This window comes from Mauremys mutica, chromosome 23, assembly GCF_020497125.1.
Source record: "Mauremys mutica isolate MM-2020 ecotype Southern chromosome 23, ASM2049712v1, whole genome shotgun sequence".
Lineage (NCBI taxonomy): Eukaryota > Metazoa > Chordata > Testudines > Geoemydidae > Mauremys > Mauremys mutica.
In genome coordinates, this window is record NC_059094.1 from 16,256,608 (window position 1) to 16,270,476 (window position 13,869).

At 42.5% G+C, this 13,869-nt stretch overlaps 1 protein-coding gene across 1 annotated transcript in view; it reads right to left on the reverse strand.

The window, feature by feature from the left end:
* The window catches only part of SMAP2 (small ArfGAP2), a 34,990-nt gene that overhangs the window by 11,459 nt on the left and 9,662 nt on the right, over positions 1-13,869 (reverse strand). The window contains exon 2 of the mRNA XM_044998136.1: positions 213-346. Coding sequence (XP_044854071.1) covers positions 213-346 — 134 coding nt within the window. The remainder of the gene's footprint in view (positions 1-212; positions 347-13,869) is intronic.

Genomic DNA, 13,869 nt, shown 5'->3' on the forward strand with positions numbered 1-13,869 from the left:
CTCAGCTCAATAAAACTAGTGGTGTTGTGTTTTTTGTTTTTTTTTTTAAACAGTATAGGGAGGAAAACTTTTGTGATCATTTAAAAGAAGTCTTTCACTCTCCCTCCACTGGACACTCTCAGACAGTTTAACAAGTATTTTAAGATCTACTGAATCCCATTCTGCCAGAGCAACAGTTCTGTTCACATTAGATGGCCCAGCTCCATTTTTACTTGTATCTGTTCTTGAGTCCACTGGTCGAGATTGACAGATTTCACCCTGGATATGTGAACTCCTAGATTCCGGTGGATCCCAGCACAGCGAATACAAACGAACACGCCAATATTCCAGGATGCCCATCGTGGCCCTGCAAAAGGACATCAAAAGAGGAGGTCATGCACATGTTCATAAATCCCCATTGCCATGAACAATCTCTTATGAGAAACTGCACCAAGTGAACTGTGGACTGAAGATTTTGCATTTTCATCTAGAATGGAAACTGGGATTAGACACTAGCAGTGTGTTCTCTTAGAAAAGACAGGTCCAAGTATAAGACTTAGGGAACAAACGTTTTCTGTTTCTTCCTTCCCCCTCCAATCTGGGTTATTTGCGTAATAAAACAGAACCCTCTCGAAGTGAAACCAGAATAATCATGGGGTGCAGAGAGAGGACGCACTGCAAGAACATCCGTTCGCTTAACCCCCATTCTTTTTAAGTGACCTTTTTGATATCTTGCAGCTAGTGTCCAGCCACTAGAGCCATACTGGAGGGTGGTTTCAAATCTCAATTTAGCATGGAGAGAGACAGTCAATGTTACTTAAGAGCCTGATTTCTGTATCAGACTATTTGAGTTCGAGTTATTTGACATTAAGTCTTTTTCCTCTACTCCTGGAAAAAACAAAATTTATTGTACGAGATCTAGCCATGTTGCTTAGGTTACAGTAGAAGGAGTACAGGATAGTAGTTTATTCATTCTACCGATTCCAATAGCCTGACTGATTCTCCACCTTAGGCAGAGTGAATGGAAGTTAGGGTTGTGATCTGAAAGAGAAGTTGATACACAGTTTACTCTTCAGTCTTTAGACAGTTTTGATTTTAGATGAAAGGTTAACATGCAGCTTTCAACAGACAGGAGAGCTCCAAGGTTTGGAAGAAGGGAGGTCATGCTGGGGAAAAACAAGGGAAAGCTTTACAAGTTTAATTTCACTCATTGTAAACTAGAACATTAAATTTTTCTGCAAAATAAGCATGGAGATGCATTGCCAAGTGAAATACAGAGCTTTGTGGACTGCTACTCATCGCCACCAGGTGGCAGTCACACTACAGTTCCCATGCGACTCCCCGCCAGAAAGATTAGCATTTGAAGTTTCTGACTATCACCGCCAGCATGAAGTGATCAGGCCAGTTTCAAGGCATGAACAACTCCGGAAATAACCTTCCTTTGCTGAGCACAGCCAGTTCTCCAAAATCCACAGATGGACTTGACCTGAGTTCCAAAGGCCTGCTGAATATTTACAAAAGCCCAGCTAGCCTACAGCTAGTTTGGTTTGCAAACTGTACCTCATACTATGTAAATGTACACATAATATCAACGCTGGCAGGCCAAAAAAGGGATCAACTGATACAGGCATGCACTGGAGCATTTAGAGTAGATACTCAGACACTTACCACCACCTGCTCAAGAAATACAGGAGTAGATAGACGCCAATAAGGGAAAGTTGTGTAATTTTAGAAAGCAGAAGTGTTCAAGACTTGCATGTACGGTTGCGTGCCAATGTAGATATTTTACTATTTAAAACCTTTTATTTTTCCTCCCCTTCTGGTACTTCTAGTAATGCTAATGCTCTTCAAAACTGAGTGTGAAAGTTAACAAGCCTGGGCACACAATCAGTGCTAGACCTTGGATCAAACTCAAAGCCCTCCCTTCTGTCCTGAGAATTTTCATCTCTCTCAGGTTTATTTACGATCGAGTGCATAAATAAGAATTGGAAGTTTAAAAATAAATCAATTGAAAGATCAGGATTCTGAATGGAGAGCCATTCCATGTTTAAACCAGACTAAATTTAGGATTTGTCTTTTATTGGACCAACTGCTGTTGGTGAAAAAGACAAGCTTCAGGTCTGAAGAGCTCTGTATAGCTCAAAAGCTGGTCTCTTGCCAACAGAAGTTGGGCCAATAAAAGATATTACCCTCACCCACCTTGTCTCTCTAATATCCTGGGACCAACAGAGCTACAACAATGCTGAAAACAAATTTAGGACTACTAATCAGAGTTTATTGGCCGGCCCTATATCAAAATGATGGATGCAATACAAGATCAGGTATTTTACTTGCTCATTAAAAGAAAAAAGTTCGCAAAATTCTCCTTGCCATGGCCAAGCAGAGCTATGATAGAAATAATGGAAGGTACCTTCCACTAACAAGTGACCAGATTAGCACTTAACAGATGACGGCTGTCGAAAACTAACACCCTCTCCTCCTGAATCTGAATTCCAAACCAGAAGAGCTCTCTGAAGTAGATTCCACTTGGAATTAAATGAAGCATATAGAAACCGATCACAAAGCCGTTCGCTGGACAGCTATAAAGCATTTGATTTCCCATTTCGCACCCCTGCAGGAAAACATTACAAAGTAGGCCTTGTATACACTAAGGGTTTTATTGGCTGGTCTGAAAGGAGAGAAGTGTTGGGTTAAAAAAAAAAAATCACTGCTAGTATAAACAGCTTCTTTCGCTTTGCCAAGCTGGAATAAATATCAGTACAAGCCCTTTTATACAGGGCATAACTGCACTTACACCAGGGGAGTTTGCTGCTTTAACTGTGACAACATAGAAGCAAAACTTAAGTTTAGACAATGTCATATACATCCTGTCCCCCCAGTAGTTGCTAGTCCCCTTTCAATCCTTTAGGTGTGTGCAAAACATGGTAGCCATTTTCCAGAGAGGAAGGCAGAGTTCCTGCCCTGAAGAGCAGACAGTTTTACTCACTGAACTCCTTTCATTTAGAAAACTGCAGCGTACTCGACACCATCAAGACATCTGTTCAGGGACAGGGTAATTAACTCCCTTGCATCTGGTTAGAAAGCAGGACTTGCAAGCTCAGCGGAGATTCAGGAGGAAGCTTGTCAGAGGAAGGGGAACTCATGGAGAAAAATCCTCCAGAAGATGGAAGTTCTCACCATTGTTGGGTAGAATCAGTCTTCAGGGTTAGCACCATTTCTCTATTCTCTGGCCTCCCCATGCTGATTGCTGTCAACCAAGCAGGATAGCAAAACACAAGCAATATGGAGGCATTTACCCCCCAGTGAGAGAACAGTCTGAGAATCACATATACAGAAAGGAAAGCTAATGTTTTCAGCTGACACTGTATGGTTTAATCAAAGTTCCAAGGACACTGCCTAGGAAGTCTCAAGAGAGCAATGGTAGTGTAGACTAAACTGCCTCTTTAAAAAGGCCATTTCTGGACTTCCTCAGGAACTACTTGTTGAGTTGGGATGTAAACACCTCAATAACGTGAAGTGCGGTATGCTTTTGACACCCAATAGCCATCACACAATAATGGCATAGAAGCACCAACAGTGCACTACGGGTATATTACTCAGGAAGAAAAGCCTGCAACCTCTTTGCAGTAGGTAAGTATTCTGGTATCAGAAAAAGAGGCACTCAGGTAAGTCACTTGCCGAAGGTGTTACAGTAGTCTGCAGTAAAACTAGGAAGAGACCCCTGCAATCCCAGTGCCCAGTTGCCAGATTTACAAGTGCCTCTTATTTAATAAAAACTGTTCCATTTATAGATTTCATTTTTATGTCTCATTTCAGACAATTCTAACTTCGGGACTAACTTTGCTCAATCAAGTTAAATACCAGGAATTAGTCAGGGTTATATTTAAAATTAGACTTAAACCCATCAGGGGCCATATAGTAACTTCTAGTCCCATGATGCTAGTAAGGCCATTTCACCTTCTATACGATCATACCAGATGAGAACAGAGCGCTCTTGTTGGCAGTACCATCTGCAGTGATCTATCTCCCTAGCTCATCATTTTTGAGTTTCATTTAGGAGGTAGGATCAGAAACAGCTAGGACTTGGTATTAAAATGACAGCCGTCTGCCACCATATTCTGAGTTTCAACTCTGTGTTATTTCTGGATTTTTCCCGAGCTTGAAAGTTTAGAAGCATTTTCTGCTAATTGACATTTTCTAAATTAATACTTAAGCTATAAAAATCCTGTTAGTTGCCAATATTTTTGCTTGGTAGCAGCAGATGCTGTCCTCTGAGGCAACAGAACTGTTTCTTCTCTTTTGTTGCTAAGAGCAGAGAAACTGACAATGAAATGAGAGGAGAAAGAAGCAAATGAAACATCAGGTCTCCCAAGAAGGGGAAAAAAATGCAGGTCAAAAAAGCAAAGCAGAAAGGTTACTAGAAAAACAAAGATGTTTTTCTACTTTTTAGAACTAAGGCTAATGTTTTGATTCAATACATTGTTAGGAACGTTGATGCTCCAATACTATTGTGATGGAGCTATAAGTGTATGCAGACATCCCAAACACACAAAAATGCCTAAATATTTTATCAAACATCCATTGCATTTTTCCTCCAACCCTACGAAGGCTGCAAAGCATGTGAATGCAGGGTATACGCCTTAACCTTTCCTCTTTATTGCATAAAGCAGTAATTGATTAGTCTTCTTGCAAGTTCACATATTACATCAAGACAATGTTAGGTCTCCAAAGAGAAGGAAGATGATTTTGCTCCCCTTAGGGGAACGCTGTAAACTGAATGGCTGCAATGTGCAGGAGGAACTGTCTGCTGAAAGAGCTGTGATGGGTTGACACAGGCAAGGCTCAGTACAATGGAAAAAAGAGTAGCTATAAAAATAAAGCATCAGTGATTGGGAGAACACAAGCAGCCGCCGGTCAATAACAATGCAAGAGCAGCTTAGACTTGCACAACTGAAGCAGAGGCTGGCCACACAGCCAACTATACAGTGCCAAAGGATATTAAAAATTAATGTCAATCAGTACCCTACCTTCTCAGGTAATAAGGAACATGGAAGAAAGTACATGACTTCTTGCTTGGGAGAGCCCTTGTGTTAGCACCAAGGCCATGTTTAGGTTGTTCTGAACAGCCTACCCTTTACGAAATGCTGGGCAGAGTCCAGCTGTCCAAACAAAATGGAGTATGAATATGCAAGACTAAGTATATTGCCCTCCACAACCTCACTGATCCTCCAATTGCAACAATCACTACTTACTTCTTAAAGGCTAATAAAGGTTTTTGTTTTGAGGTTTCTAATTTCCATTACATACTTAGCTTTGCAAATATTTGGGGCTAAGGTTAGCCTGCTAATGTAAATGCAAACAAGCCTTGTACTTCCCCATGCAGATTTTTGTAATCATGGGATCAAAAAAAAGAGGAAGTTGTTCACATGAAACATCCAGCTCTGAGAAGATGGTGCAAGAGAATATTTTGTTTATATTCTGTACTTCTAGTCAATTTCAAGAGTGCTGCTCCTGTTTATGCAACTTGAATAGACCCGCAAAAGCCCCTTTATAAACTGGCTCAGAGAATATTACAGAACAGAATTAGGTCCTACAAGAATTTAGTTTTTAGGAAAGCAGATTATGCAGAAAGTTAAAACTATCCTACATAGTAAAATCAGACTGGTGACCTTCAATTTCAGTTGGGAATTTCATGCTAGAGGCATAGGATTAGATACTTATGAACAACGAAATTAAGACATACAATATTTTGGGATAACGCTTTGCTTCTTCTACCTTAGACAAACAACTTTTTTTTTTTGCCGGGGGGGGGGGGGTTATTTGCGTAATGCAAAATCCCAGCCCTGGAAGCATTTGTCAACATAGCCACAAGGATTGCTACAGAGTGCCGGGTCACCTCTCCTGCAGCCTTTATCCACCCAAATGCTTCCTAGTAATTGCTCTGTGTGCACTTAGGGCAGGGGTGGGCAAACTTTTTGGCCCGAGGGCCACATCTGGGTATGGAAATTGTATGGGGGCCATGAATGCTCACAAAATTAGGGTTGAGGTGCAGGAGCGGGTGAGGGCTCTGGCTGGGGGTGCGGGGTTTGGGGTCAGGAGGGTGCTCCAGCCTGGGACCAAGGGGTTGGGGGGGGAGGGGAAGAGGGAAATCAGGGCTGGGGCAGGCTCTGGGTGGCGCTTACGTCAAGCAGCTTTTGGAAACAGCAGCATATTCTTGGCCAATGGGAGCTGCAGGGGCAGGGCCTGCGCACTGAGCTCCCTGGTTGCCCCTAAACCTAAGAGCTGGGGGGGGGGGGACATGCCGCTGCTTCCGGGAGCTGTGGAGTGGCCCCCAACCCTGCTCCCAGCTGGAGCATGGGAAGCCCCAGACCCTGTTGCCCAGCGAGGGAGCTCAAGGGCCGATTCAATCGGCTGGTGGGCTGGATGTGGCCTGTGGGCCATAGTTTGCCCACCCTGAGTTAGGAGTTGGAGCATTAGGTAAGAGGCCACATTTTATCCTATCTACACCTGTACAATCCCATTAGTGTCTTCTGTAATTCTGGTGAAACCAAAGGCAGAATTTGGCCCAGTGTATTTATTGCAAAAGCCCTTTAAAAACCAGATTAGTAAGAAAAACATCTGACTTGCCAAATAATTGAAGAACATAAAAAAAAGGGGGCTCACATGAATAATCCAGACAGAAACTAGAGAGATCAACACTATATTGTAAACATAGTTCCTTGCAGGTTGGCAGAATTACAGCCACCACATGGCTGTAAAAACTTTTTAAGGTCTTAACGAGCACCTGCTCGCCTATGCACAAAGTTACAACTTGACTGCACTATCATCTAGTATTATACAAGGAAGCCTGATGCCATGATCAATTTTTACTTAGTGTTTTGAGTAAATTTAGTGTTCATAGATGTGATGGACTTGGCACCTGTTAGAGCCAGGCATACTGCACTCAGATGCTAACTAGTTTCCCCCATATACTATCCTGCACGAACTCACACATGCTCAAGTCCCTGGAATCTCCTAAATGGAGACTGCCAATTGCTGGAGGTGGAGAAAGAATTAAGATGAAATGGGCAATTTGGCATTATGCTGATTAGGGAAAGGGAACTGGATCAAAATGGAGTGAGATATGGCTAAAGGAGGCCTGTCCATACCCACTTATCCCTGACTACACCCCGTCCCTTGATAGCTGGGAATACCAGAGGGCCTCATTCTTGACCCAGGGATAGGTTGCAAGGAAAGCCACCTCCAGGCGTGAACACCTAGCTTGTAGGTATCTCTATAGTTCATTCAGTCCTTGGCAATCCCAGAAAAGGGCACCACAGACCCCAATTAGTCCTAGGTGTGAAGGGGGATGTGGACCACTCGACTGACCAAGTTTCCCGTAGGATAAAAAGCAACTCCTAGTGGCATGGATTTGAAGCCTTAACCTAGAGGGTTAAAGGCTCCATGTCCCTTTACCAGTCTTATCAGCCATTCAGTGCCCAGCCTTCATCAAAATGCATATTGACGGCAAATTAATAATTGTGCCAGTTTTATAAAAAAAATCCAATTCCAACACCCTCCTTCACACATAAAACACTGAAGCACTATCCAAGTGAAAGAACTGCTTGTACATAGCACTTTTCCAGAAGGCCCCTTAAAAAAAAAAAAAACCTCTTTAAAAGCTCCCTAGCTAGTTAAGTTTCACACACATTTTACTAGTTTTTATCATTTGCCATAAAGGGAGAATGCCATGCAGAGGGAATTTTCATTTTTAAAATCCTAGAGGGATTCAACTCTTTGCCCTCCGCTATTCAGCATATGGCATTTTGGCTCAAGCTGCTTATGCAAACTTCCTCTGTAATAACCCTGAAGGCATTTATGAATAAGCAGAAATTGGCTGCAGAGAAGGGGAGAGGGAGGATGAGGTAAAATAGATGCTTTCATGGGACAGGAAGGAGAAAGCTTAGCTATTCAACTCCTAATGAAATAATCTCTGTGCGCACAATTGTTCAACTTGCAGGCTCCCTGCCTGCAATTACTCCAGCAAAAGCCCAGCTGTAAGAGGGAAATGTGCTGCAGGGACTGAATGATCCATGCCAACGCTATTGCACGTGTTGGACTAAGACATCCTGCAAGCATCTCCCTCGACAGTATGTGTGGGAGATACTATGTGGGAAATTGTGCAGGCAGTGGGACAGAACCCAGTAAGAAGACACCCACATCAGCTAGTACAAGCCATCACTGGTAGCCAGCTGGAAACTTTCAATTGAGCTGGAACTGACAAATTCCCTCTCCCTGTTTTCCAGTCAGCCAACCGATGAACTGTAAGTTATTTTTTTAAAGAGTCCCCAATACTTTCCACTGACTTATAATTTCTTTTCTGGAAGGAATATTGCGCAAGATGACTTACTGGAATTCACTCCCTTCAGGGGAAAGTCATGTTCCAGAAGACACAATGTTATGGACTGTAGCTTCCTCTTGGGTTCCCTGGCCCGCACATGAAGACACTCACACTGCATCAGTCTGGTATGCAGTACAGTCTGTTTGCCCAAGGATCTCAAGAATTCGGCCACTGTTCTATAAGGGCAGTCAAGGCAATCTCACCAGCTTCCCACAAAGGTGCTAGATGAGTACACTATGTCCTTAATGCAAGCCCATTAGAATGTAGGAGTCATCCTACATTAACTGAAAGAAACACACTGATGGGATAGCTCAGTGGTTTGAGCATTGGCCTGCTAAACCCAGGGTTGTGAGTTCAATCCTTGAGGGGGCCATTTAGGGATCTGGGGCAAAAATCTGTCTGGGGATTGGTACTGCTTTGAGCAGGGGGTTGGACTAGACCCTCCTGAGGTCCCTTCCAACCCTGATAGTCTATCCCTCCCTCATCTACGGATAGTTGGTTTGAAGTATGATGTGACCCATGGTAAACTGAGGTAGTGACTCTTAAAATCCAGATATCATAGAACTGGAAGGGACCCTGAGAGGTCATCTTGTCCAGTCCCCTGCCACTATGCATTGCACAAAGCAGAATCTCATTTCCTCTTACATAAAGAGTGAACTTGCTGTTATATGAAGAAGCTAAAGCAGAAGAATCCCTGTTGGCAATGGGGTGTGCCAGGGATACTTTGGAGACTGAACAATAGGCCACCCAGGAAGTTGGCTAAAACATCTAGAAACTTGGCTTTAAGAAGCCACTTTGAGGTGCTCTCTTCCTTTGCAGGTCACCTTTAAAAGGATTTTTTTTTTAATTGCACAACTGTTACAAAATGTACCTACTGGCACATACAGCATCTGCCCACCATTAGCAGGATGATACAAGACTGAATGAGATTTTACTCAACCATCAAAAGTTGTTCCAGGTGCTAACACTTCGGAGCACTGCCTTATGCCAACTAATCGAGGAATGACGAGTTTACTAGCATCATGAACTATTTGTTCCACCCCAAATATCCTGTAGGGAGCCTAGGCACCCGAGAATCCCAGTGACTTTCTAGGCACCTAAAAGTTACTGCAGCGCTCAGCATAGCCACGCCTAAATTCCTTTGTTTACAACAGGCTAGATTTACAAGTGTGTAATTCACTATAGTTTAACAAACACAGAAGTTAAGAAATTGAATAAATATGTTAAACTATAAAATTCCTTTAAGTGCACAGATATATGTATTCTCCTGGTAAGTAAAGAAAGTACCAAATTTAGTTGCAAATCAACATACTTTAAATAGTTATACCCATGAGAATGAACCTCTTTAGGAAAATTAAGTACACACAATATGAGATTTAAGAAATCCAATGATTTCAATCAGATTTTAATCCACCCTGGTTGGATCTAGTGTCAAGAAGGGCTAATGGGGAGAGCTGGGCAACACAAGAGCGAGATTCAGGGCTTGTTTGTGGAATTTATAGCGTGCGCCAGCAGGATCTATACAGGCCAGTTAGAATGCGCACCAGCGTGTTGTGCACTAATCCCCACCACACAGCTGTGCGTTACTGCACTGTGTAGATGAGTGGTAAGATTCCAGGGACGTGGTTTTCCCATGGTTTTCCAGTTGTTTATGCAGCATGAGAAATACTAAGCAAGTCCGATTTCTAGACCAGATCCTTATTTGCACATACATCTATCACATTTCAAACCTTGTTGACAGAAGGAACAAGGTTTGGGAAGACAGTTACTGCCCAGCTGCTAATTTGAAGGTAACTCAGTTGTTTTCTCTGCTGTTTATAACATACATCCTAGGTGCTCCTTCACCATCCCCTCCACCAAAGAAAATCCTTCACAGAAGTTCCGTGGTGTTCAGATTTGTTGGTGTTAACATGACAGTTGGTCAAAAGTTTCCCTGGTAACATGAGAAATATTGGTAACATTCTGTCATGAAGAGCTCAGCCCACGCCTACAATTTTTGCAGAATCAATCAGAAATATTAAAAGAACTCCGCTCCACTGACATTCTTTATTGCATCTGTATTTATTTAATCTTATCAGGGCAGTGGAGCTGACAAGTAGTAATTCTGGCTTCCTAAAACAATTGCTAGTACAGCCAGGAATCCCTCCCCTCGGGATACATGCACATGATCATGTCCAATAATGCATCAGATTTTGTATAACTGAAGGTCTCAAGCAGACAGAGCCAATGACATGGTTTATAAAGAGAATCTTGAAACAAGACCAAATTCCACCAGTTACCAAGACTGAAAAAAGACAGGTCAGAAGCTGATAACCAACCGGGGGTTAGCGATGCAGAGAGTTTAGCTGATAGGGGTTATGCATTTTTTCACCTCAGAAGAGGCTTCAAAAATTTTAGACCAAAAGAAGTGACTCAATTAGTGGAGAAGTTGAATGCAGCTTAATCCATACTTCAAACACTTCTGCTTCACTTACTTGTCAAGTGGCAATAGTTCCGTCTCTTCCCAAGTATTTGTGCATTTGGCATTGTATGCTGCTATCTAGTGAAGCTATGCACTAGTCCTCTAGCGTCACTATACAGGGATTCAAGCACTCAGAAGTACACCTCTCTGGAAAGATTTTTAGCAGCTCACAGGCATGTGTCTCGTGCTCCCCACATACCTGTAGTAGTCACGAGTGGGTTTGGAGGTGGTTGGCCCAACTGAGCCATACAGGTTCTTTTCCTTGCTATTGCAAGTGGAGGGAAGCAACAAGGGGCTGTTGCAGTTCAGACATTTCTTGGTAAAGATCTCTACTGTATTAGGAATGTAGCTTCTTCCTTTGATTTTAACTCTCATCCAATGCAGCCGTGTGGTCAAAGCCCCAGCGCTGTACGTTATTCCCCACAGGGAGGTGGAGTACGGACAGCGCTGGGAGAGCTCTCTCCCAACGCTGGCGCTTTGACTACACTTAGCGCTTCAAAGCGCTGCCGCGGCAGCGCTTTGAAGTGCAAGTATAGCCATAGCCTTATACAGACTTCATCAATAAGGTCACTGCAGCTCTGAAGACAACCCATTGTTGGTGTGTGTTTGAATTCAGATTTTAGGGCGTTGAGGCTGTTTGATGACTTCTCCCCTGCTCAGTTCTGGTGCCCAGAACCACAGCTGTCCCTAGCTACTCGGAAGGGCAACTGCCACCCAAGTCTAGCTCAGCCTCTGCAGCCCCAAGCTGGAGCATTCCCAGTTATTCTGTGGAGACAGGCATGAGCAGTTCAGTCTGTGCATAGGAGCTGCTCAGTACAAACAGAATCAGAGAATTCACCTGCCAAAGCTCTAGCAAGTTTCTACTGAGGCTGCGTTAAGTTTTCAAGGTGACAGCAAAAGGCAGACACCAGGGACCGTTCAAGTTTCACATCCTTGCTCCAAAGCATAGAATTGCTAGAGCTTCTCAACAAAAGTTGATTTTTTTTTTAAATGGGTAAAGTGTATTTCCCTAATCTTGTTCTTGGAAACAGCTGAAATGTTTTAGCTAGAATTTCCCCGCAAAAAAAAAAGAAAAGAGGCAGCCTTAGGCAGACATCTGGTATGGAAAAGTTCAGCACAAATTGTTTAAGTATGGCAAAGTTATCAGCAACTGAAAACAGGATCTTATAATGGAGAGCATTGTGCAACCTTAACAGGGGTTGCTACCAGTTTCACCTATAAATATAGGACTCTGTCCCTAATCAGAGGGGAGAAAGATATTATAGCATGTTCCAAGGATCAGTTTCATTCCAGGCCAATTTTTTTTTCTGTCCTAAATTTCGAGGGACATACATGAGATAACCACTATTTCTGGTCAGTCTTTCCTTTCAGACTAAAGTTGAGTTATGGAGTTAGCTTTTGTTCTCTCTTTAGTCTTGATAACCTACGTGTACTAAGAGGAATTATCTCTAAAGAGCAAAGATGTAGGGGAGATAAACACCTTCGCAAAACCACATACCAGTCTGACATCTCAACTAATTCATTTGGCTGTTGCTACAGTAACCAACCACTATTTTTACTTAAACTGCAGTGCAAGTTTCATGAAACCAAGCAGAGTGGTGTGTTTTTACAAAAACTGGGCACTCAGTCATTTGTTAAACTGAGCATCGTTGTATTTACATCATATTTAAATGTTGTATGAAGATAACTTTAGCTATCAACATCCAGCAACATCAATATCCCCCATTTTACAGATGAAAAGACAGTCATAGTGACTTGCCCAAGGTCACAAAGTCAGAGACAGAGATAAGATTAGAAGGCAGGATGTTTGTCGAGATATCCACTGCTCAGTGCATAATATCACACCTGTCTCTATTTCTTTCCCCCCAGGTTTGCAGAATTAATGCATTTGTATGCAGCACAGAGATATGTTCCAGGTTCCCAGGTCTCCGGACCTCATTTCTGAACGACGCTGATGCTACCTCAAACACTCCTCTCACCATGCACAGCTACTTCCAAAAAAGAGTTTCCCCTCTAATGCTGACCTTTCCATACCCTTTCAACTGCAACGACGGCCATTCCAACATTCTCTTGGACCCATACCTGCTGCTGCCTACTCAAACACAAGAGCAAGGCAGACCTCTCATTATAACTGTGTCCCCACCAATACTGACAAAGTCTCTTTAGCATATAGTGGCAACTGCTAGAATAGTAAATGCTGTTGAAAAGTGATTCTAAGAACCCTTTTCCTACAGAATGATCTTGATCTGATTTAGCTTTATCTGGAAGAGGACAGCATGTTCACATGAGTTGTATTGCTGTACGTAAACCACTATTATATCTATTTCATTCCCTTGCAAAAAATGCTCAGGAGGCCACCATAAATTCTGCAGTTCTGAGTAATTTTGAAGTTTACCATGAGTGGATCTGCTCTTTTTTTTTTTTCCTGTTTCTAACCCTGTCACTTACAGTGATTGTAGAAGAAGAAGAAGCGGAACACATTCTTGATTGTTCAGCTTAAGATGCTGCAATTTCAAAGGCAGAAGTACTTTACAAAAATGTCATGCAGGGGAGACTTACAGAATACACCAGTATATACCCTACATACATCAAGGTCAGATATCCTCTTTCCACTTAGTAGATGTTATGGGTTTAAATTAATCCAAGAATTCTTCACCAGTTTCAAGCATAACATGTTCTAAGAATTCAAAAGAGAATGTTAACTCACTGCAGGCAGCTGTAATTGTAGGCAGGCAGTGCAGATCACTGCATCTGCTATTCAATTCTGTGAAAAGGTCTGCTGACGCAAGTCCTAACACACAAGAGGAAACTCTGGAGGGCTTATCCAGTGCCTCATCATGCAAACACATAACAGCTAAAGACTGTTCTTAGGGAACCATAGGTTAGTTCTCTCTTCACCACAAGCAGCTATTACACAGGGCAATTTAAAGAGAAAATGCCATGCACATTACCCTTACTGAAAGAGGAAGCTCAACTGTGATTCAAGCAACTTTAGACTGTGGTTTAGTAGGGAAATTCCATCCATCAATAAAACCCCCAACATATTTAA